This window comes from Colossoma macropomum, unplaced genomic scaffold (assembly GCF_904425465.1).
Source record: "Colossoma macropomum unplaced genomic scaffold, Colossoma_macropomum, whole genome shotgun sequence".
NCBI lineage: Eukaryota > Metazoa > Chordata > Actinopteri > Characiformes > Serrasalmidae > Colossoma > Colossoma macropomum.
Window position 1 is genome coordinate 33829321 of NW_023494790.1, and position 25602 is coordinate 33854922.

The 25602-nt window shown below is 41.0% G+C and overlaps 1 protein-coding gene across 1 annotated transcript in view; it reads right to left on the bottom strand.

The window, feature by feature from the left end:
* grid1b (glutamate receptor, ionotropic, delta 1b) overlaps positions 1-25602 on the bottom strand; it is a 210679-nt gene that overhangs the window by 29177 nt on the left and 155900 nt on the right. The window contains exons 4-6 of the mRNA XM_036573167.1: positions 21990-22163; positions 14391-14552; positions 13606-13725 (exon numbers count right to left, since the gene is read on the bottom strand). Of these exons, the coding sequence (XP_036429060.1) occupies positions 13606-13725; positions 14391-14552; positions 21990-22163 (456 nt within the window). The remainder of the gene's footprint in view (positions 1-13605; positions 13726-14390; positions 14553-21989; positions 22164-25602) is intronic.

The following is a 25602-nucleotide window of genomic DNA, read 5'->3' on the forward strand; positions in this document are numbered from 1 at the left end:
GGGGAGAGGGAAGACAATCCCTCCCGCCCAGAGATAGCAAGTTCATTTATGCTCACTTGGACTCCCAGTCACGGATGACTGTGGCAAAAACGGTCTTAATCTTAATCAACCTACAGGAAACGTGATGCTTTGAGAATCACAAACATCATTTCCGTCCTTCACTGTTCGTCAATGAAGCAAATTAACTGAAGCACATAACTCTTTTGTTGGCTGGGCACAATAAACCGACATCTTTCATTTTCTAGGAAGATTAATTTTAAGGATCCAGCAGATCTCAGGTTATGACAGACAAATGACACAACTCCTTCTTTTATGAACAGATATATATTTTTTTAACAAAATCACCATGGAAACCAGACTATAAAACCTTGCACTTCAAAGAAAGCCCTCGTCCCTCTGGATGTCTGGAAAACGTAGCCTGCTCTGCCCCGCAAACCAGAGGCTTGCTCACAAAAGTGCTGCCCTCCGCTGACTCGCTTCTTCCCCTGTTTCTTCCTCTATTTTAGTTGCGGCTGGTTCTCATTGTTCTATGTCTTTTTTTCTCCGTGACATGACAGGCAGTCTAATTGCAAAAGAACGAAAGCAGTCTGGGAGGCTGAAGACTGACATCTTTTCCTACTGGCCATGCCATGTTAGTGAGCTCAGCTTGATAGAGCGTGCTAAGTGCTAAAATGCTGGCTGCTATATTGGCGCTTCACAATCCCAGGCTTTGAATAATTTTCTTATTTCCCCAACCAGGTGTGTAACCCCAAACAGGTGTGTACTGCAAACACAGACCATGATACAGTCCAAAATGGCTTGCTCATCATGTGTGAGGATCGCAAGGCTTAAGTAGTTTTAAACGGATCGAGTGCGGAGTTTAATTAGATTACATTTAACCCATTAAAATAATCCATGTAAAGAAATCAATACCCAATCTCCACATTACGATACTGCAAGTGGCCCGTCTGCACTCGACATACTCAACTCTGTTAAATGATCCGATTCAGAAGATTAAGCTCTGTATGAATTCACCTCCAGAAACAAGGCATAATGAGGCTTAATCTCCAGCTCATAATAATGACACAGATTAACAACCGAGAACAGGCTAATTTAAATGCAGCACATGTATGATGTGAGTATTCTCCTTTGAGCTGTCTTGTTAGCGGTAAGTACGGATAATTCAGGCACACGGGCTCTGAATATCGCTCAGAGGTAATGAGAATGGAAAAATGAACATTTCCATTCACGTGTTTAGCCCTATGGTTAAGAACGTTTCTCTTTCTAGAAATGAAGGTGACAAAAAGGCTCATTTGCATGCCACAGAAGAACCACTGTTGATTGCCCAAAGAAAGAATAGTTCTTTAAAGAACCATTTTTGTATATCGCTGCTGTTGGAACAAAACCTCATATCTCAATTTTTGTTGTTTTTCAGTTTTTTGACAATTTGAAAACGCCTGTTGCTCTTTACATTGTGTGTAAATTTCGTGATGAATGAACCAAAAGAAATGGCCTGAAATTACTTGGAAAAATGTCTGGTTCCATTGACTTACATTAAAAATATAGTAGTTTTTTCCCATTTTGAAAAGGTTTTGTTCTGACAGCAGTGATGTGAGATGTGTGGGTGTGAAGAACCTTTTGAGTATGTAGCCTCTTTCTCTAGGCCCCATAGTGACCATTTTGAGAACAGAATTGAAACTGATGAATAATTTAAATCAACATAAATAAAATATTTACTACTCTGTAACTCTGTAAACAGATTACCTGCACTGTTAGCTTTCTGTGTGAAATATTGTGACTTTACATTGAGCTGCTAGCGAGCAATGAAGTATAAAAGCTTTCTTGATATAAAAAGTGCATGATTGCCACAACAAACACTTAAACAGTACGAACACACTTTCATAAATGTTGACTTGCTTGCTTACTTACAAAAACAAAAATCCAGCTTGCTTTTCTAAATCCTGTACATTTCCACTGAATTTGTTATATTCCATCAATGTTGATGAAAGAACAAAAATGCATAGTTCAACTTTGACTTCCAAAACAGGCAGAAATTTCATTATATGGTTGATAAGAAAAAGGGTTACAGATTGGTCCACAAAATGTAAACGTTCTGGAGCTGGGTTGCACCAGGCTTGCGTAAGTTTATACTTAAGTTTGAGCACAAAGTCTTTACTAAGTCCTTAGTTAACACAAGTTGGTGTCCCACTATACTTTTACTAAATTTGGTTGCATCACAAATCTGTAAGTCGTGTCTTAACGAGTATCAACTAACTAATGTTTAAGATTAAGTGACACTTATTAGTCCCACAACAGGGAAATTTCACCTCCACATTTAACCCATCCATGCAGTGAAACACCACATTACACGCACACTAGGGGGCAGTGAGCACACTTGCCTGCCCTATCCACAGCACCCAGGGAGCAGTTGGGGGTTAGGTGTCTTGCTGTTAGGAGTCATGTACTTTGGCTCAGGGGGTCGAACCAGTGACCTTCCGGTCACAGGGCTGGTTCCCTAACCTCCAGCCCACGACAGCCCCACAAATTAATTTGTTGAGGTGATGGAGTGTGAATGTACTGATTGGTGATCTGAGGAGTTACGGTATGGGTATGTCACTTTAACACGACTATAACATGTCCAGACCCAATCAGTAAATCAGTAAAACCATGGAAATACGATGGCAGATGTGAACAGGTTAAACCGAATAATTATCTACCACTGTCTGTTTATTCTTTAATATTTCCCTGAGAAAAGTACAAATATGTAGCTTTTTAAATGACGGTTTCTGGATAATCGACACAACAGCAGCCTCAGTTTAGACATTTGGGCAGCTGCTGAGTCTCTCTGAGCTGGAGCTGTGGGTGTTCGGTTTCATGCTTGGAGTTTAAACCAAGGCGATGATTAGAGCTGTAAGTAAAATGTGTATAGCATGTAGTTTTTAGCTTAGTTAACCAAAAAAGTAAGTAAGTAAGTAATAAAGTTTATTTATAGAGCGCTTTTTACAACCGGTGTTGTCACAAAGCAGCTTTACAAGGAAATGAGCATTACTGAAAGAAATCCGGGTCCGAGCCCCCATGAGCATCGCCAGTGGCAACAGTAGCAAGGAAAAACTCCCTAAGAGAAACAGGAAGAAACCTTGAGAGGAACCAACACTCAGAAGGGGAACCCATCCTCCTCTGGTTGACACCGGATAGTAAACATTGTTAGTATAAAGTATTATAGTACAAAAAGGTGGAGCAAACAATTAATTTGAATAGTTTAGTTCATGCAGCAGCAGCATCAGTGGGGTCAGGTTGTGGGGGTGAGGTCTGCACGGCGAGCAGTGTCACCCGAGTCACGTTTTTGGTCTTTTTGTGCTTTCTTTGTGCTTTTCGGATGGTTTCCCCAAAACTTACACCTGCTCAGGGGGAGGTGTAAATATTTAGTAACTACTAAGCTCAACGTTAAAACTAGTTTGTGGTGCAACCTGTTTTCATTTAGTAATGCATAAACCTGAACTTAGTAAACACTTACCTTACAACTAGCCTACATTTGAACTTACGCAAAGCTGGCGCAACCAGCCACTGGAGCTGGTTCTTACATTTTGTGAAGGTTCTTTAGACCATTATGAGACTGTTCCTGTTCTCTTTTTTTTAAAAAAGAAACAAAAGCAGTTCTTCTACACTCTTAAGACCGATGGGTTCTTTATTAAAGACAAACACTCAAAATTATTATTAACAAAATTATTTGAGTTAAACACTTAAAAAACCCTTTGCTTGATAAACGGGTTCTTTGCCTCATGAAGGGGTTTTTCAGATTGTTGGAGAATAAGCTGTAGATGGTTCTATATAGCACCTTTTTTGAAAAGGGTTCTAAATAGCACCAAAAAGGGTCCTTCTATTTTTATGATGTCAGGCTTGTTACAATAGAAGAACCCTCTTTGGTTCTATATATAGCACCTTTTTGAAAATGGTACCATATAGAACCATCCACAGCAATTCTATTTAACAATCAATCTGAAGAACTCTTTAATGATGTAAAATACCCTTTAATCATGCAAAGGGTTATTTGAGTGTTCATTGTTCTATAAGGAACCATTTCCTTTCCTAAAGAACCCTTGAAGAACCATCTTTTTAAGAGTATATAGTAATGCTCAAAGAACCTTTTGCAGCACCTTTCCTTTTCCAAAGACTGGGCTCCACTGCTTTTTATGACCATGATGTTCTATGATAGGGTACTGTGAGGTATTACTGATCATTATCATCTTGTAGACAGATCATAAACACACCTGCCTAAGGCCACAAAATACCATTTATCTAGCACATAATGTCCAGCCAAGGGATTCCTCCCCACCAGGGATTTCTTAATTACATGCATGAAGCCCTACTAGCACCTAGCCTGCTCTTCAGTCAGTCACAAGGCACTGGCAGAAACCACAATACTGAAAACTCTCATTTCCTTACTGAGCAACAGCCTAAAGTGAAAAAACTAAAGACAAATGACTTTTATAGAGGTACAGTGGTAAGAAGGCGTTCCGAGGCAGGCGCTATTAGCTTTCCCAAAAATGGAATCCAAAGCTGAAAAGTGCCACAAGCAGCATCTTCTCCACTGGCTTTTATTGCTGTTTGCTTTATTAAAGTACGACTATGAGCCGCGGATGACATAAAGCAATTTTTCACAGTGGAAGTGGCCTAGCAAATTGCTTTTACGTTCGGCTAATTGCTACGTTTGTCTAATGAAATTAGCATTCGCAAGCAGTGGCACAACAACAGCAGCGAGACTTAATAAAATTGTGTGTTTGTGTGTGATTGCAGATTGGAATTCTTTCTTTAACTCCCTGACAATTCTGAACATGGTCTTACTTGTTACACGCACCAAAGCTCATATATCATGGGTTCAGAGAAAACTTTCCAATTCAAGTGGCTTTTGGTCCACAGTTTGCTTTAATCTCCCTCCAGGCCTCTTCTCTTACGAGTACTGCTATTTGATATTGTGCTCCGCTCCTATTCTTCAAAAGACTTTGAGCAGAAATCCATAAGAGCTACTGCCTGTCATGTGCGTGAGGCAGAGAGCCACAAAAGCACATGATCTATAAAGCCAATGAACCAATGATCATCCTGTCGCGCTGCACTGTGATCCAACTGGCCGCCTCTACATCCATCCTTCACCGTCGTGTTCGGTGCCAAGGTCAACCTTTGGAAGCTGTGGGGTTAAACGCTATGAGGCAAGCCTGTCCTGTTCGTCACGAGAGCCCGTCAGCTTGGAGAGATGATCTAGAAGAGCCCGGGGCCGAGAGAGCAGGGCACCGATTCATCAGGCACTGTCAGATTTTTCCTCTTCGTGCCAAACTTTGCACTACAATGACAAATGAAATTGAGGGCTTGATGGATGGCCAACCTGAACAGAGACTTGAAGGAACTAAAGAGGGTGACATGCAGCTCAAAGAAAACACAAAAATATATCCTCTATTCCTTATCATGTCTTAGTGTTGAAGAATGAGTGATATATTTGTAAACAACCTAACATGATTGATTAGGTACTTATCACATTTGGATAAAAATAAATCTAGGAGTATTGATGCAGTTGTATTATATTACCCATGCGTATGTGCACTTTACAGGTGCACAGTTTGTGTTAACCATCCTCTAGCCCTGCATCAATGGTCAGTTCCTGACCACAGAGCAGCTGTTGGCTGGACATTATTTGGTGGCAGGCTATTCTCAACCTAGCATTGATAAAAACCCAGCAACACCTGGGGAACTTTTTATTGGACAGCCCCTAATATGCATTACCGGATGCTAGTGGAAATTTCTCTTCAGTCAATTCTGACCTGTCAGGGACATGCGCATCACCAGAAAGTTGGAAATCCTGTTAGTAAGTACTAATAAGAAAGCATCACATTCCATTAAGTCTTTATTTTGGGCTACATGTCTGGATTAGGCTAGCATAGATTAATTTTAGCCTACTGCACGCTTAGTGATTGATGATAAAATATCAATGGCAAAAATGAAGCAGTTGCATGATGTCACGTGCCAGCATTTTGATGACGTTTTCGTTTTTACAGTAGTCATGAGTGACAAATGCTTCAGGAGTGTTTCATATATGCTTCTAATGACATTGCAGCAAGGGGTAAAAAATAGACTTGAGGCTTTGAAAATGGCAATCACACCTCCATGCCATCATCATTTGCGTGACCACGCATGGCCACGCTGACTTGTAGTGATTACTGCTTCTGAACTCGTCTTCATAAAGCATTAGAGAGTTGGATGCTGATCTAGGTTCAGATTCCCCTCTTGACCTTACTGATAGGAGCAGATCTTTCATCAGAACTCCTATTATGAATAGCTTTCTGAACCCAAGCTCTGGTCTGAAATGCACTTTCCTTAACCATGCTCTTCTGGAATGCATGGTTATGGCAGTGACTTGTCTATCACTCTCGTCAGCATGCTACTACTACAGTATAGCAGTGATTGTAGCAGACCTATGTAGGGAGAATCATATATCCATGGCATACCATTATCCTACTCACTGTGCCAACAAACCCCTGAAGGAACCAACCTCTTTCTCTCATATATGTATCAATGACTCGTAGTCATTAAATGTGATTTTGAAAATTTGATTAAAACTTGCATAAAAATAGCATATCAAAAGTCTAATAAGCTCATTATAAAGAGAGGATCTCAATTAGAAAAAAACATATTATGTGGTAATTCTTTGGTGGAACTTTAATTTTTAGGCCATTAAGACAAGGAAAGTCAAAATTGCTCAAAACTGAATATTAAAACAAGGCATAACCATAAGCATTTTTACATTTTGTTTGATCAAAACTAATCAAAATGAAGTAATAACTTTCAGTAATTACGTTGACTTTTACAAATAATAATGCCTTAAGCCCTTTTCTGCCAAATGACAAAAAAAGGACCATCTGTGATTTTGTCTGCTTCTCTCTTTTATCTAATTCAGTATACAGAGAGGCTCTATGTAGTCATTGTTATGAAAAAGCCTCTGTTGAAATTAGACTGGGACCAAACCAAGGCTCTGTGTGCTTATCTAAGCTTGGGTACATCCTGATAAGTCCTAGTGTGTTTTAAATGGTGCACTGCAGGATTGCTATCTGCAAAAACATGCAGAATACACATGGAGCCTGTTATGCTTCCTTCCCTCATGTCCATCTTTATCTTGCTATCAGCCCAAAAGAGATTACATCCAACAGGCCCAGCTGTGATCCTGTCAGGTGATCCCCTATGGAGGGTCCATAGGGGAATGCCTGCGATGTGTCAGTGCCCCTCTGCATCCCCAAGTCCCTGTTTAAGGATTTCAAAGACAGTACACTGTGCACTTGAAATTTTAAGTCAGTGTTTTGTACAGCTTTTTAAAATTTTCTCAATTTAGTTTAGTCAACAGTGCACAAGTGTTTGCTTGACTGTCAGGAGCAAGGAGATCATGGATTTGAAATATGTTATAAGCACGAGAAGGAAGACCACCCCCCTCCCCAGGGGGTGGGGCATGGTTTGCCAGATGAGTTGTAGCCTGAGGGTGTGAACTGGCAATGGCATATTGGGTGGGGGAACCTGAGTAAAAATCCAACAAAAATTCAGTAAATTCAGCATATTAGGAGGCAACTATATTCACTTCCTAATGCAGAAGGCGGACTCCAAATTTCAAGACCTGAATACTTCATTCAAAGTGCAAACAACAAACTTGATCCACTTGTATGACATCTGCGAGATGATTATCTGGCATTGTCCGACAGATGGTTGGGTGCTGCGGTTGGTTTAATTCTGAAACTCTACAATATGCCTGCACTTCACAGTCACCATCCAGGCCTAACGGTCTGATTTTGAGAGTTCAAGCTAATCACTTCTCAGCTAAGAAATGACTCATAATCAATTTACAGAGCCATATGCGTACCACGCCACATGCTCCGTGCTCTTATGTTGACCCATTTTGCCAGTAATTACTGTTCATTCTATTACCACGAGGATACAGTATAAAGAAAAAATCCCTCTGTGACTGTGAAAAAAGGGGTCCGTCACACTATATTGCATTAGGAAACAAGATTCACAGCGCTCTGAGCTTGCGTCTTTTTCAGAAGTGAGATAAATTAGGGTAATTATGAGCCCGCTCATCAGCCCCTCTTAACAGGACTGTAACCACAGAAGAAGGTTAATGGTTGGGCAGGGAGAATGCTGAGAGCTCCACGGCTGCTGTCCCTCTCAGAGTCTCTGTTCGGTACAGCTCTCCAATTATTTCCTATAAACATCAGCTACTGGGATATGTGCTACACATGAGCACCATACTAAGCAACAAGGCACAGTCTGAGCAACTTCAGGTTTGTCAATGAGACTAGCCGCTGGTCAGCAGGGTGTTTTCAGTGAGGTAGTGCCTGGTAGAGGGTAAGAGTACAGTCTGAGCAAACAAGTACCTGCCATATTATATTTCACATTGACCTCTACTCTGGGTGAAGTTTACAGCAGAGATTTGATTGGGTACAGCTTATAGCAGAAAGCCTGTCTGACTGGATACAGCTTATATTAGAGGCCAAATCCACACCTGGCATTAACATGCACTTTGTGTGATCTGATTAAAAGTGGAGTCCAGTGGGGCTCAGAGATGCATTTATAATCTGATCACTCAAACCACCTTTGGACGTAGTTAGGGATGCATTTGACCATGTAACATTTGTGGTGTAAATGCTAAAGAGTCCTGAAAAGTCCCCAAGAGAAACAAAGTAATGCAATGAACTGCATCATCATCTTTCATCTAAGCTTGTACATGCGCCGGACCAAGGACTCCCTTCCTCCGGTCACAAAATCCAATCGTAAGAGGTCACTTGAGGTACATCTGAGACACACAGAAGCGTCAAGTGTAAACAGCTTTACATCTCGCTGTCCACTTGAGATCAGATCAATCGAGATGGATCTTATGAACAGGGCCAGAGAGCCTGTCTGATAGGTTATAGTCTACATCAAAAAGCCTGTCAGTTTTAGTGCAGCTTGCTGATCTTATCAATTCATTGCAGGGAGGCTGTCTGATTGGGCACAGCTTATGGCAGAAAGCCTGTCTGATTTGGTACAGTTCATCCAAAAAACAGCCTGTCTAGATGGGTAGAGTTTACAACAGACAGTCAGTTTGACTGTCTCACTGCAGAGATTGCATACAGTGCAATGCTGAGATCCCAAATGATTGGGTATAGTTGGCTGCAGAGGGCTCATATGTATTGGTACAGTTTTGTAGAGCTGTCTAAATGGAAATAGTTTACAGCAATGAGCCAACCTGATTGGGTATAGTTAACAGACAAAAGCCTGCATGACTGGGTAACATTAATGGCAGGAAGCCCATCTGACTTGGTGCAGGTTTGTACAGGGAGATTAACTCAAAAGTGGCCGCGAATATTCTGTAATAACTCTGGCTATGACGAAGCAATCTGAATAAACAACATGCAATGTGCTCCTCAGTATATGGAGCTTCAAACATGCTGGAATGCCCCTGTGTTGGAGCGATGAGGTAGGCGCCGGACAGCCATTTTGATGTTTAACCCCCGTTTACAACTTCCTAGAGCATGCCCCCAATACCCCTTCACTCAGTCACTCGACTTCTCATCGGGATGGTGGTGTACAGTATACAGTATGAAAGGAGCATAGCAGAAATTGAGTCCTTCTTCGGCAACAGGGTAATTTCAAAGGGGCTTTGGAGACCACGGTCACCGGATCTTCTTCCTGTGGGGTATGCTCAAAGGAAAAGTCTATCGGAACAAGCCTCACACTGTGGAAGATTTGAAGGAAAACATCCAACGTGAAACTGCTGCTATTCCCCCCGATATGCTTCCCGATACATTCAGGAATATGGAGCGCCATGTCGAAATGTGCCTGATAGAAAACGGAGATCACTTCCAGCATCGCATGTAATGCAGTCGATCACACATACGTCAAGGTATGTACCGTATTTTTTTGGTTCAGATTGCTTCATCCTAAAGGGATTTACAACAGAATATTCTGGGCCTCTTTCGAGTGAATCTCCCTGTAGAACCCATGTGATAGGGTACAGTTCATTAGGGAGGGACTTGTGTACAATTTACAGAGGAGCTCATGTCTTATTGGGTACTGTTTACTCATCTGAATAGGTACATTTCAAAAGAGAAACCCCTTCTTATTTGCTGCAGCTTTCTGTAGAACCCATTTGATTGAGCACAGTTCAATGTAGAGAGCCCATCTGATTAAGTACAATCTTGTAGAGGTACATAATTTTGATGTAGTTTAGGAAACTTGTCTGATTTGGTAGTTTTGTAGTGAGCCCATCTAGTTGGTCAAGATGTACTGCAGAGAGCCCATCTGACTGGGTACAGTTTACAAGTGTTGTAGTATTTGAGTTCAGTCTTGGTCTTGAGACCATAAATGAGCAGTCTTGGTCTCGACCTCTTTGAGACTCGGTCGGATAAGGTGGACTGATATTTTTGTCAAGTCTGATGCCTCCATCTGAGGTAACTAGAAGCTGAACTATTATTCAATATCAACAGAACTATACAGGAATAAACAGGACAAGACAGTCCTGTGTACTAAATTCTCTGCTGTGTGCCACTCTTCACACTGCATCGCTGATACACCTGCGCAGACACGTTGCTAGGACACAGACAGAAGCAGCGTGAGCAGGAAGACAAGCGAAACTGAAAGTTTCATATGACATATTAAGTAATATTAAGCTCATATGACATGTTATATATATAATATAATATATAATATACATTTAACTACAAACAAATTTCTTTTTTTTTCTGAAGAAAAAATCTTAATCTCGTCTCGGTATTGTCTTGGTTTCGGCAGTCCTGGTCTCGGTCTTGACTCAAAGTCAATTACTAAAAGTCATGACTCGGACTCGATGTGTCCCTTTCTCAGTCTTGACTTGGATCTAGTGGCCTTGACTACAACACTACAGTTTACTGCAGAAAGCCTATCTGATTTAAAGCAGTTTTGTAGAACCGTTTGATTGCGTGTAGTTTACAGTAGAGAGCCCGTCTGATTGGGTGCAAATTGCTGCTGACAGCTTGTCTGATTGTGAACAGTTTACATCAAAGACCCATTTGATTGGGTACACTTTACATCACAGAGCTCCTTGTATACTTTGTGTAATTTAAATCAGAGATCCCTTTCAATGGGTATAGTTTACATCCGTCTGATTGGGTAAAGTTCACTGAAGAGAGTCCTTCTTATTAGGTGCAGTTTACATCAGAGAACCTTTCTGTTTGGTTATGGTATATTACAAAGATCCCATCTGATTGGTTATGTTCATGTAGAGTATCCCAGGTGTAGTTTACATGACAAAGCCCACTTACTTTTGTTACAGTTTACTGCTGGGGTTCTGGGTTTAGCATGTGTAAAGCAACAAGACACATAACTCGCACCTCATTACATCTCTGTGCAGATCTGATGTAGGTTCCAAATTGGGAGACTTGATTCCATAGCAGTGACTTTCTACAGGCAATATTGCCTCCTGAAAATCAAGGCTACCCAGACTGGTAAATGCATACATTTAAAAAAAAAAAAGTCAGTCTGGCTAGGACGAGAACAGGGATGAGAAAATAACACCTCAATCTCCATTAAGTTTAATCTGCGAGCCGTTCTATCTGCTGGGGAGCGGTACTCAGAGAAAGTGCGAGGGCAGGAAGAAGGGCCTCCGCAAGTAAGTTGGAGAGATTGGAGATTGAGATAAGACAAGAGAGGATAACACATCAAGACAGACGGCCCGAGCGACTGAGGATATCTGTTCGCGGCCAGGCAGAAGTTTCCGGCTTTCCTTTAGCCTCTGAAAGGCTTCTAATTTAGCTAGGAGATGTAGTGAATGTGTCTGCGCTTTAGAACCATGACATATGTCAAATAAACAGCAGCAGTACTCATTTGTCTCCATAGCGAGCAGGGATGGAGTTGGCTGGATTAATGTCTTGTTGGGAGGCGCTGGCTAGGCCAGTAAGGCTGGGGCTCTAATAATGAACAACAACGAGGCTGAGTGCACTTGACGTGCCATTAGCTGTCTTTGCCTTTCATTACGGCTAATAAATGTGCCGGGCGTATGAGGGGACGCCGGTGCCCCTGTGGGAGAGAGTGTGTCTGTGTGCATGTGAGCTAAATGGCCATAGCTCTCAGGATCCTAATGGCCATAATGCGATACGCTGGGTTCATAATTCAAGTTGGGATGCTGGGTGATTAAATCTTCATTACCAGTGGACTGCTTCAGTTCGCTCTTCTGTAATTTACATTACTCTTTATTTTAAATGATAGATGGGACCCAAATCCTTGGTGGAAACAAAAACAAAAACACAGACAAAAAAGTGTCCAAGAAAAGAGAAGAAAAAGGGATTATGAAGGAACAGATTGAGATTTATGGAAGGTGCCTCTCATTGGGCTTAGCCACCCTGCTTGCCTGGTAACTACACAAAAATCACTCTTAACTTTGTTTCACAGAGCACGACCAGCTCTGAGTGCAACTTGTACCTGGGCCACCTACTCTAAACACTAATTCTGCCACAGCTGTGGACAAATGTGCTTCAAAATCCCTGGTGGGAGGACTTTCTGGTCAGAAACTGGTGGCAGGTTTACAGGGCGTGTTCAGCCTAGCGTGCTGCATGTCTCTGCATGAGCTCTGCAAAGAGTGGACAGGCACTGCTGTCCTCTCAGGAAGAACTGTTGACACAGCATGATATCTGCATGTCGTGCAGCCTTTGCTGCTTTGCACTGGGCTTGGACTACGAGGCCCACTGCACTGTCACCCCTCATCTTCAACAGAACAGGGAAAAGAGGGCAGTCCTGACAGGTGACCTTAAACCTCCTGATGCTCACTCATCACAATTAGTATTGTAACTACTTAGAGTGAGTGCAGGGGGGCAACCCCACTAGAGACCATGGCACTGGGGGCTCTCATACAGAAGGTGAGATTGTATAGATTGTACCCCCCCGTGATTTACAGAAAGATCCCATCCCTGCTACTTATAATGTATTTCATCCATGGTAACCATTTTTAAATAGATCCTTCACAGCCTACAGCATGATACATTAATTATGTATCATTTTTAAATCTTAAACAGTAGTCCAATGTAAACATTTAGGCTTAAGTTACATGCTAATGGGTGGAGTGGGATACCTTGAGAGCATCAACTTGTTTGAGACACAACAGTAGCGAGTAAACAAGCAATTTGCTTTTGTAATTCTAACTAATTTTTTATATGGTAAGGCACATTTAAGGTTCTAGTTACACCACTGATCACTAGAACTCTTTTAGCAGCTAATTAGCTGCTAGCCAGTAATACTTTTTGCATGTAGGACTACAATTCTGCAGCTTTTGTAGAAAGTTCAGCATGAGGTGTTGAAAAAGTTTGGCACTGCACCTGAAATGGCTTCACAAAATCTTTAGTTCTAATGCATTTTGAGTTTAGCTCTACTAGCAAAGCATCATGCACAACAGTTGCCTTCATGAAACGTGAAACATATCAGCGCAAGAGTTCATAAAGGCATTCGAGCTGGAGTCTTTTACTTCTTTTTCAATATAGTTTTCTGTTTGCTCCTAGGACTGCGCAGCCCTCCATAGATTCATATCTAAGAGGTTCTGAGATCCTAACTTTTGACAGCTAGTACTTTTTCTTGTTTATTTCAACATACCCGCTTTATGTCTTTTCCGAAGGTCTCGCTGAAGCTGGTGCCCAAAATCTCGAACTGAACATGCGAGTTGGATCCATTGTCCATAAAATCCATAACTCCAGTGAGCCCGGTAATACGACCCTACAGAGAAAGGAGAAATGAACAGGGCAGTTTAGATGCTTGAGGCTACCTCTTATGTCATGATTAGCTCATTACAAGCATCAGACAATGACCATGCTGAACACCATTTAAGCACTACTGTTTCAGTGAGTAGAATGACTGGAGAGGCTGAAGTTTCTGAGACCCATCTATCTATGCCAGGAACCTCCAGGGACAGATTAGAGGCTTTCTGCAGCTCTCTGTGCCTCACAGAACAAGAAAGAGGCATGAAATTGAAGAGCACACACAAGCCAGTGTGCTATCCCTGGAAGCTCAGAAAGCTCCTCAGGATGCAGAAATGGGGCAGTTGGGGCCAGTGTGAGAGCCCTTGGCTGACCCTGTCAGAAAAGCATGTGGGAGGACATAACCAGCTCTTGGTTCTCCTGCAATTTGTGCAGCCACAGGTGGTGTAGTAGGAGGAATTCAGGAAAAAAATAAGGTGCTGGTTTTGGGGGCGAAGCTGTTATTTGCATTTTGAACAGTCACATTTCTGAGTCCCTGATTTAAAGCTAAAGCTATGTATTTTTTTATTCTGCAAATTCAGTAGCATGTTACACTGAATCATTTAGTCTGATCTGTGCTCAGGACAAATACAAAAGGCAGGTGGCTAGGGTCAGGCACTGGGAGGAAATATCTGATTTCTGTACCTTCTGGATGGTCTCTAGCATGGACCAGCCTCCATTCCAGGGCTTGGTTGACTTCCGTATACAGTTCAGACTTGCCATGCTGTGCCACTTTCTGTCCTCCAGCTTCCTGTAGAAGGCGTTGGCAAGCATCAGCACACTGTCGTAGAGGTACAAATTGGACACCTGAAATTAATGGAACACAGGTGGTTGGCAAACATCACATTCAGTGGAAAAAGCTACAAACCTTGATTCAAAGAGTTTCTCTGGATTTGAGCTTATCCTAAATAGACTGATGTATAGTGAAAATGTGTATTGTTGTCTGATAAATCAGCCTTTCAGTTCTGTTTATGGAAACAATACATTGTGGAAAAAGAGTTCAAGAAAAAAGTGTAAGTTAGGGTTAGTCAAGTAAGTTCAAAAGTCAGGGTTTGTCATGGTATGAGGGTGTATAAACTGGTAACTTGCACAACTGTGAAGCCACCATTAACACTGAAAGATACACATTGTGGAACAACATATACTGCCTTCAAGACGACGTCTTTTTCAGCGAGGTCCATGATTATTTCAACATGACACTGCCAACACATTACAGGGAGCACAGGTGCTAGACTGGCCTCTCTGCAGTCCAGAACTGTCTCCTACTGAAAACATGTGGAGTGATATGAAGCACAAAATAACACATAAATAGCAAAGCATTTTGCATTCAAAGCTGGATCATTTGAAGTCTTCAGTCCCCAAAGGACTATGAAGTTTGTTAAAGGGGACCTATTCTGCTTTTCCAGATTTTCTTCAGTGTTATACAGATTTTTACTTGTAAACGGTCTGCACAGTTACAAAGCTCAAGTTCATGCCAGAAGGAGAAACTCTCTCCCACAGAAACCACTTTTTTCAGCTGCCTGAAACACCTTGTTGGAATTCCAGCCCTTTTCATTTGTTACAAAAGGACACAATCTCATAACACAATCCTTATTGCCTGCCTGCCAGCAAGCTTGGCATGCCCTCACACAATCCACAGCAACTACTGGAGGCCGAAAAGAGTTTGTTCGGTTCTATAGCTGTGTGAAGAAGACACTGACCTGACTTTCAGGATCAGACCCTGGCTTAAACTGTTGCAGCCGAACCACAGCAGTGTTTACAGCTGTTCAGGAGAGAAGGTTCTGTCTGTAGACTGCAAGACTGGGGCAGAACGCATAGGAGCAGAACTGCTCTGGCAGTTGACCGATCAAAACAGAGTGAGTGAGCCAACCAATCAGGGCACATTGGGCTCATTGAGCTCTAACATAGCTTTTCAGACAGACATGTACAGTAAAAATAATGTTCTTATGGAACACTGAATCATGTAAATCTATTCTAGTAAATCCCAAAAATAAAATTATGAACATTGAAAATGAGCATAATAGATCACCTTTAAAAGGAAAGGTGATGTAACACAGTGGTAAACATACCTGTCTGAACCTTTATGGAACATGTAATATCCTTTGTAATGCCTTTAGTAAGCCTTAACAGTCCAGAAGTTGGTTGTTAACTGGCTGCTTATTATTGCTTTATTTAGTATTAACTAACGTAAATTAAGCATTATCTATAGCACTTTTATTTGTGTATTATACATCATAATCTTCTGCATAACCATTCCTTGACCATCAGGTCAATACCTCAGTAGTAAATCAGCAATTACCTCTTAAAACAAACAGATCCCTATTTTAAAGCACTCGCACGCTTTGGGGTCATCATTTAAACTTAAGAAAGTGCTAATTCACTCTATTGCTTAATAAAGTTGTAATGAGCAGCCAGTTAATTACCTTTACTGCCTTGTTAAAAATTGAGAGCATTACAATCACATAGTTCATTATTAAGCACATTTTGTGTAGATTTAATGCTCAGGTAAAAGTAATGTGAAAGGTTATCATGATTAGGATATATAGTGCACAAATAAAAGTGCTCTGGAAATTGCTTCACTTTAGTTACTGCTTAATAAAGTAGTAATAGGCAGCTAGTAAATTAGTTGTTATTGGCTTCATAAGTTAAATGGACACCTAAAATTTTGTGCATAAGATTATGATTTATACTACACAAAAGAATAGGGTTTGAAAAATGCTTTACTCTAGTTATTGCTTAATAAAGTAGTAATAGGCAGCTAGTTAATTAGTTGTTATTGGCTTCATAAGTTAAATAGACACCTAAAATTTTGTGCATAAGATTAAGATTTATACTACACAAAAGAATAGGGTTTGAAAAATGCTTTACTCTAGTCATTGCTTAATAAAGTAGCCGGTTAATTACCTGTTAATGGCTTGATACGTTAGTTACCAGCAATTTGCACTTAAATAATGTGAAGAAGATTATATAATGTGTACAACACAACTAGAAGTGCTTTGTAAAATGCTTAATACACACTGCTTGTAATAACATGCAACCACTTAATTGTTATTGACCTGAGAATGCTTAATACGGAATATAATACACACCTTAAATGTTGTGCATAAAGGTTATGATGTAAAATACACAAATAAAGGTGCAATGTAAAATGCTGAAGTCACCCCTACGAGTACTGATAATGAGTAGTTGTAAAGTAATAATGAGTAGTCAGTTATCTACCCACAGGTTTGTTAACGCTTAATAAGAGCAATATAAATGTGTTATAATGCCCCGATAAAGAACTGTGACCACTGATGTTTGTCTAAATATATAATACAGGAATAATCACAGCAAACTGCTAAAAAACAAAACAAGACCACATATAGCTACCCAGACAAAACATCCTTGGCAGTGTTTGTGTCATCCACTATCTTTATGTGTCTTGTTTTGAACTGTTTTACTGTGTGGGTGTCGTTCTGACTGGGTTTACAGTCCTGAGGTTGTGATACTTTTATGGGGACAGGATGTATGTGGATGTCTGAAAAGCAGGGACATGGCTGTCTGGCGGCACTGATGTCAAATCTGGATACTGCCTTCTAAATAATGGCCCAAATGAGACCCAAACGCACACACACACACACACACACATATAAATATCCACACAAACACTACATGAGTAGCACATTCCTCTAAAATCTGACACAACACATAACAGCTCCCAAGACCAGATGTGTGTCTAGAGCCAAAATAAATCAAGCGCTATAAAATCCAGCAAGATGCTCGGATGCACTCCGACATGCAGGCAGGCCTCAGACAGCTGTGGCTGTTCAGTCCGGGGAGACGTCTTACAGTGGCATTGTGTCATTAATGCATCACATCATGTTCACTGACAGTACCTCATTTCTGCTTAGGCTCATGTGCGCATACAGCCCACACTGTTAGAAGAAGAAAAAAAAATATCCTAGGACTATTTTGAGATCCTTCAGTGTGCTCCTATAAGGGAACCCTTTTTTTATGAGTGGTTATGAATAGCGTAAGAAGGTTAAGGAGGTTTTAAGCTTGTGTTATAACATCAATGGAACAACTAGAAAGCCAGTAATATTATAATAAAATTCAACCTTAGAGACTGAAGGTCATCTTTTGCCATGCACAGTTTGTAACAGCTATCAGTGGTCAGTTTCTGACAACAGAGCCACTCTAATCCTAGCGGTGACATTTATGTGTGTAGAAACATCAGCAGCACCACAACATCAACATACATTTGTACAGGCACCAAACATATGTTAGTGTCTCTGCTCTGCAGAGAAAGGACCACCACCTGAATAATATCTGGACAACAGAGGTCCAGTGGTTAGAAATTATGATGAATGGGGTAGAGGGGAGCTGATATATTTGCACATGGCCACAGACAGGATAGGTAGAACTCATAGAGTGGCCAGTTAGTGGAAGTACACGATAGATGTTTCTAATAAAGTGGCCAGTCAGTATGTGAAAGTACCAGGTAGGTGGCCAGTGAGTGGACATTCTATTAAAATTCTATATCTGCAAATTCTACGTCTAATTCTATTCAAAATTTCTTTTAAAATGGCCAGTAAGAAGAAACACAAAAAAGTGGTTTCAAATAAAGTGGCCAGTGAGTGGACATACAAGGTAGATGTTTCTGTTAAAGTGGTCAGTGAGAGGACCTAAAGGGCTGAGGTTTCTAATAAAGTGGCTAGTCAAGGGAAGTCAAAGGAAGGTGTTTCTAATAAAGTGGCCACTGTGTGGAAGTACAAGGTAGATGTTCCTTATGAAGTGGCTAGTGAGTGGACATACAAAGAATAGAAGAAATTCTATAAAACTGGTCGGTAAGAGGAAACAGAAGAAAGTGGTTTCCAATAAAGTGGCCAGTGAGTAGATGTACAAGGTAGGCGTTTCTATTAAAGTGGTCAGTGAGTAGATGTACAAGGTAGGCGTTTCTATTAAAGTGGTCAGTGAGTAGATGTACAAGGCTGGGGTTTCTAATAAAGTGGCTAGTCAATGTAGGTCGAAGACAGGTGTTTCTAATAAAGCGGCCACTGAGTGGAAGTACAAGGTAGGTGTTTCTAATAAAGTGGCCACTGAGTGGAAGTACAAGGTAGGTGTTTCTAATAAAGTGGATGGCGATTTTATGAATAGCTCGATGAGATTTGAATGTGCGACCGGTTAACTAGAGAAAACCATCTGAGGGCCATAAATGGCTGCTTCTAGAACCTCAAGGCTCCATTAATAACCCTTCATAAAACCCTGAGAATGTCCAGACTGAGGATTACTATAGAGAATGTGACAGCATGATATATATGGCAGTGCTGTGATTACAGATTAAATTGCATGTTAGAAGATTTTAGTACCTTTCACTAATTAGTGTGGGACATTAAACTGGGTTAGGAATGGAATAGCTTCATTCCTCAGTCGTAAGCAAATCTCAGAGTGCAGCAGAGCTTACCAGAATGGTACACTGATCTTAACCTTGATCTGAGTGAGAACATGCATGATGAGGTAATAAGGGTGGGTTTTATTCTATATGGCTGAGAGCAGGAGTGGAGAAGCAGCTCCTACGGTAGGGTTAAATAGACAGCTGGCACTTGTAGGCTAAGACACTGCTGAGGCAGCATTTTCTGGAGATATTGGGAGATGGGGCAGAAAGGCTGAAAACTAAATCTATTGTTCTCAGACTCAATTCGAAGCACTATTTTCAATGGGTGGAAAAAAAAAAGAAAAAACAGACAAATGCTACCTGACACAGTGCCCTTTCCGCTGCTACCTGTCAGTCACTCTTTGAGTTCATGTATAAAACATTGTTGTTGTCCTCATTATCCAGCAATGACAACATGAGATGAACTGTGTGGTTGATGGTGAATAGTATTTGGCAGGTTGCTGATACAACTTGCAGTCCACCATATTGTTGACATTAGTAGAAGTAGGCCAGGTTGAAATTTGCCTTTGGCATTTTCTGCCTCTGACCAGCAAGAGACAAATGCAAAAAAAATGCAAAGCGACAAAGATCAACAAGGGTAATCTGTTGATCTATGGCAGGCTTGGTAACATCCTCAGGGAGCTTGTTTTGTTGAAGCTGCAAATTTGCCAATGAAATGCTGATAGCATCACGACCTCCGTGAACCAGAGGCTCTGTTGTCCTGAAGGTGGTCTAACATCAGAGAGCGCTTAACCCTCTTTTGCATGAATTATTGAAAAGCAATCATGCTGGAGGAGTTGATGCGAAGCACCACCATCTGTTCTCCATGATGGAAAGAGGGAGTTCAGGTTGGCTCAGGGAATTTCCAGAGGCAGAAGCTTGGGTCGTTGCTTCCAAAAACGGGATGAAGTCAACGCAAATTGTGCAATTATTGTAGAAAAACTGCTCTAACTGCTAATTCTGATGTAAGACAATCATGGAATTTGGCAGCAACAGTGATGATCAAAAATCACACTCAAAAAACTGGTGTATAATAACATTTTAGACCTATTCTAGATGTGGATTTTAATTGGCCCCCGGCTTTTGTTTTACAGTTTTTTTTAATCGGCCCGCCAGCCAGTAGCCAGTATGTTGCAGTTCTTCCTTTCACCTGATGGTGGCAGCTGATCAGACCTGTAGCTTCATTTACTGAACTTCATTTAGTCAAGACTACAGACATAAAGCTCAAACTAAACACTCAGAACTGGCAATCTTGGCGTGATGGAAAACTTCTTATCAGAGCAAATTCAGTAGTTCAGTAAATATTAACCCTTTAAGGTTGAACAACAATGTGGCTAAGCTGTGTTTATGTGATATGTAAAGAACGTTATCTAACAAAACCAGAAATGTATAGAATTTTGTTTAGTTTGTATCACAAAGTATATTTTTCAACACGTTAACATGTGAATAAGAATATGATTAATACAACAGACATGTTGTATTGTTACTCTTAAACCATTTAATTATTTTTTATAAGCGCTTCTCAATCCAAACTGTTCTGAATGAACGATCCAACAAAAAAAAAGCCTTATGCATCTTTCATGTAGTGATAGGAAACACAGTAGCTCAGTTTCTATGCACTGGTGTTTTGAAAACATAATATTTTGAATAGTTTGTGAATAATAGTTCAGCCCTCACATATTTTGACACAGTACCATCTGGCCCTCTTTGAAGTTTGGACACCCCTGCCCAAGCCAATGGAAGAGCTAGCTTAAATGTTTCAAGACCTCGTTGGTTCCCAACCAAAACTTATCAATGAAATAAGAGTATTGCTGCAATACTTATTCAAATACAACAAGCATTATGATTCTACTAAAAAATTAACTAAAAGTTACATTTTTTTTTTTGGGTTCCCAGAAATCATTAGGACTTCTCTGAGAGCCTAGAAGTCCCTCAGGATTCCCTACTGGGCAGCAATCACTACAGTCTTTTTAATAAATGACATTATCTTTTTACACATAGGAATATTCACTATATGGACAAAAAATATTGGGACACCTACACATTACACCTATGGGAGCTTTTATGATGTCCCATTCTAAATCCATGGGCATTAATATAGATTTGGTCCCCACTTTGCAATTATAACAGCTTTTACTTTTCTGAGAAGCTTTCTATATGATTTTGGAAAGTGTCTGTGGCAATTTTTACACATTCATCCAGAAGAGCATTTGTGAGGTCAGACACTGATGTTGGACCCATTCTTTCACAAATGTTTGTAAAGGCAGACTGCATGGCTTGGTGCTTGATTTTATACACCAGTGGAAAATGGGACTAAATAAAACTCCTGAATTCAATGATGAAGAAGTGTGTCCCAATACTTTTGTCCATATAGTGTATTAAGATTACTGTGCAGATACTTTTCTGAAATAAGTTAGTCTTGGAACAGCAAATTCTTCAGGTTTCATCATGTGTTTTTGAAACCTATATATTTCCAGCCTTCAGTTTCATCATCTTCACTAAAATATGCAGTGTTGTTTTGAGCTGTGGTTCTGGCATGAGAAGAATCACTGCAGATCACACCTCACTGAGCAAGGTCTGTTTCAGCAAACCTGGTTTTATAATGCCTGATTACGCATCTGTATACCCTCTGGCCTCAAGATGTCAAACCAATATTAGTGTGCTCCTGACAATGTGGTTTTTTTTTTTATTAAGGGCTGCCAATAATTGAATTTGGTTGCCTCTGAGGCTTGTGCAGGCTCACATTTAACGAAACAACATGGGCCCCAAGACTGACACTTGTGGGACTCCCTGAGGATTCTCAAAGTGACAGCGCATCGATGGGAACTGACCTCTAGTGACTGCAAGTAGCCCTCCTGGGGGTCGCAGAGCAGGGAGGAGATGCGATGGCTGTTCCTCATACAGCTCACACTGCTGTCTCTCCACAACGGAAAAATCTGCCGGATGACTGTCATCCTTCCCAAGGCACTGTGGGCCAGCTCCATGATTTCGGTGTCACTGATCTCCTACACAAGACAGAAACAGACAGATAGATAAATTGACTCTGAGAGATAGAGAATGTTCTTGGCTTGTTGGGGGAAATTTATTCATGCCATTACATAAATTTCTTAACAGGTGATCATGAATTTGCAACTGCACAAGCGATTGTGTATTCTGTTCATTTTAATGTTATTCGCATTGTCATAAAACTGAATAGACGATGAAATTTTCAAGATCGTGCATGACGATAATGCACACATTTCCATTTTAATATCATCTATGCAGAGACAATTATTGTTAATGCTCCTGTTCTTGCTTCAGTAATTAGCTTGATATAAAGAGAACTGGAGCTCATGGTGGTTATAAACTCTCATCATGAGCCTGCTTTGGCCCAAAGTGAGCACTAGTGTCCAATATAAAGGCCAGGCCACAAAAGGCAGAGATGGCATAATGATTTCAACAAATTGCAGCAAGGCTTGAAGAACAGACAGGGGAAAATCAATACGCATATCATTTTTTCTCGCATATCTGTCAGAGAAGGACAGCGGCAGGGTTGTTAGAGCAAAACATATTTTTAAAGCAATATGACAGATATGTCAATTAAAGACTTTACAAAGTGTTTTGCAAGATGGGGAACATCTGAGGAAAACTCTGGATCAAGGACAAACCTCACTTTTGGTCGGTGCCCTATGAGGGTCCCCACAGCACCGATTTAGACCCTTTTCATGTTTAGATTCAATACAGAGGGGGGCATAATAGTAGGTAAAACATTACAGCATTGGCAACATTTTAAACGAGAATGTAAAAGGACTCACATAATGTTAAGTCCTCATTAAAGTATTTATCTTATTTTTTAATAGAAGACATTGTTCACTTGGTGGAGCAGTTTACATCTTCAGAGATGAGGAACTTTGACAAGGTCTACAAGCTTATTTTCCAGAATTACCTACAGGGCTACAAAGTAGGGATCCCATGACAAGTTACCCAAGAAAGTGAGCGGATGTTGTTTACTAGAATATAGTAACTGTTGTGCCTGTTGGGAGGTAAGTCAACAGACGTTTTTGTTGTATTATAGGTGAAGATGTTTGTATGGGGGGCAGGGGGACGTGTTCTCTTCAATATTTGTAGGGGGATGAACTGTTGCCCTTATAATTTGCATTGAACACATTCAGACTTTGGTTCCACCCTGTGCAACTCCTGGAGAGACCAACCCCTATCAAGGAGTTCCAGCGCTGACACTGTGGGTGGAGGTGAGCCCAAATATATCTAGTTGGTACCCCTCAACCTCCCGCACAAGCTCTGGCTCCTTCACTCCCATTGAGGTTACATTCCACGTACGTAAGAGCCAGTTTCTGCCGCAGGGGTCTATGCCACCAAGGGCCTCCCTGCCATCTCCCACTGCCTATACAGCACTGCACCAGTCCCCCATGCTAGACCTTGCAGGTAGTGGGTCCACATGGTCCCCCCACGTTGCCTTTTTGGGCTGAGCCCGGCTGGGTAACGTGGGCTGCCCAGACACCAGGCGCACGCCAGGGAACACTAACCTCAGGCCTGGCTCCAGGGGTAGGTCCCAGTAACCCTCTCCCGGGCAGGGTATGCGGTTTTCTGCGTAACTTTAACATGGAGGGTACTGGGGTTTTTGGATCAAGTTAGTCTGGGTCTTCACTCCAGACCTGTTCACCTTGGGAGAGCCTGCCAGGAGCATATTGCTCCAGATGACTTAGCTCTGAAGATCCCTAGACCACGCGAGCCCTTTTGCCATGGCAAGGCCCAGATTTGCTTTTTAACAGTGTGCTGTGCCTTAGTATGCACTAAGCCTGGGATTTTAAGAGGCCTAAAAGACTAAAGCTGTGGCCTGGTTTGTTAGCTTCCTGGCTAGTTTAATATCCAGTAGCTTTATTTACTTTGTTATAAACCTAGAACAAGCTTCTACATCTAAGATGTACTTCTGTGACACCTACCTATGCCTAACTAACCTTTCCGGATGTCCAGATAATCTGGTTTTGAGTTCCTTTTTCTTATGCTTGGTTGGTACCTCTAACTGGACGTTAAAATGTCTGGCTGAGTCTCACTCTAAAGGGATGAGCAGTCGTACGGTCACCATTTGAAATTTCTTTTCAGTGTGTCTTTTGCTGTTTTTTTGCATTCGCTGTGTTTGCAGCTGTTCTGTGTTGTGTGGGCAGGAGGTTGGGCATACAGAGCTAGTCTAACATTTGTAATTCCCAAAGAAAAGCTTGTAGCCCTTGTCAAGCTTGCTTCTCTCCTCTTGTGCTCCTCTCTGAAAACCTGCTCCAAATGAGCTAAATATTTCTTGGAGAAAAACTAGTCCTTTATATTCTCGTTCCTAAATTCTACCACGGCTGTAATGTTTTCTCTACTACGATGACTTTTACTGCTTCAAATCTGGAAGTGTGAAAAGGGTTTCTTGGCCACTACAAGTCAGTTGCAGCTCATCCTAAACCACCCTGACCCTATACCACCTCCTAGCAGCAGCTCTTCTGGATCTCAATCTTGCCTACGTTTCGCTCTGCCCTTTTCTGCCTTGCGTCAGAGTTTATTGGAAAGAGGGCTCTGCCAGCTCTTACGCAATCTCGACTCACCCTAATAGACGCAAATAGCTATTTTTAAAGCCTCTTTTAAGGAGCATGGAGAAGAGAAGAGTCAGAATCAATATAAGGCATCCCTTCTGACTAGAAATTTACATATATTTACATACATATATTTACTACAAGATTATATAGAGGATGTTTGTTGTACAATTGCATGTACACTTCACATGAGCTAACATCAGGATTGTGCTGTAATACACATAAAAAGAAGCAATAAAGCCAGTGTGACACAAATAGAACATGTCATGGGAGGGATGTCAATATTAACATGTTAATGCATGAAAAATGTGTTAATGCCACTGATTTTTTAAGCTGTTAACACATTTTCCTAGTTTAACCCTTAAAATTACTTTCAAGTTACATCCAACTAAATATCTTCGACCATAAGTCATAAATCTAAACCTCGTTCTAATCCTAACTCTAACCTTAACCTCAACCCAAAACCTAACCCAACCCTCACCCTGGTCCAAATATTTACTATAACCCCACCACTGTTTAGAATCAACTGAGTTATAGATAGTTTGTTAACTACTTGAACGTCTGTAGATAATCTATAGGGTACTATAGTGGACTATCCCAGTAAAGTGAGACCATGCCCTGCACGTTGCTATGATACAATCCATGTTTGCAGCCATCTCATTAAAACACAGCTTTTAAATGGCTTTCAAAGTGAGACCTTCAGCACTTTCAGTGGACTATGCTGGACATTTCTCACTGGAGACCTATGGATAAATCAAAGAGCAGCAAACTAACAAAAGCAACAAGAATCTATGAACTGTATTAAGAGAAGCAGAAAATGCAGCCAACTTCTAAGACTGAACTTTGGAAAAAATATTCCCTGCAGATTTCTTGGAAA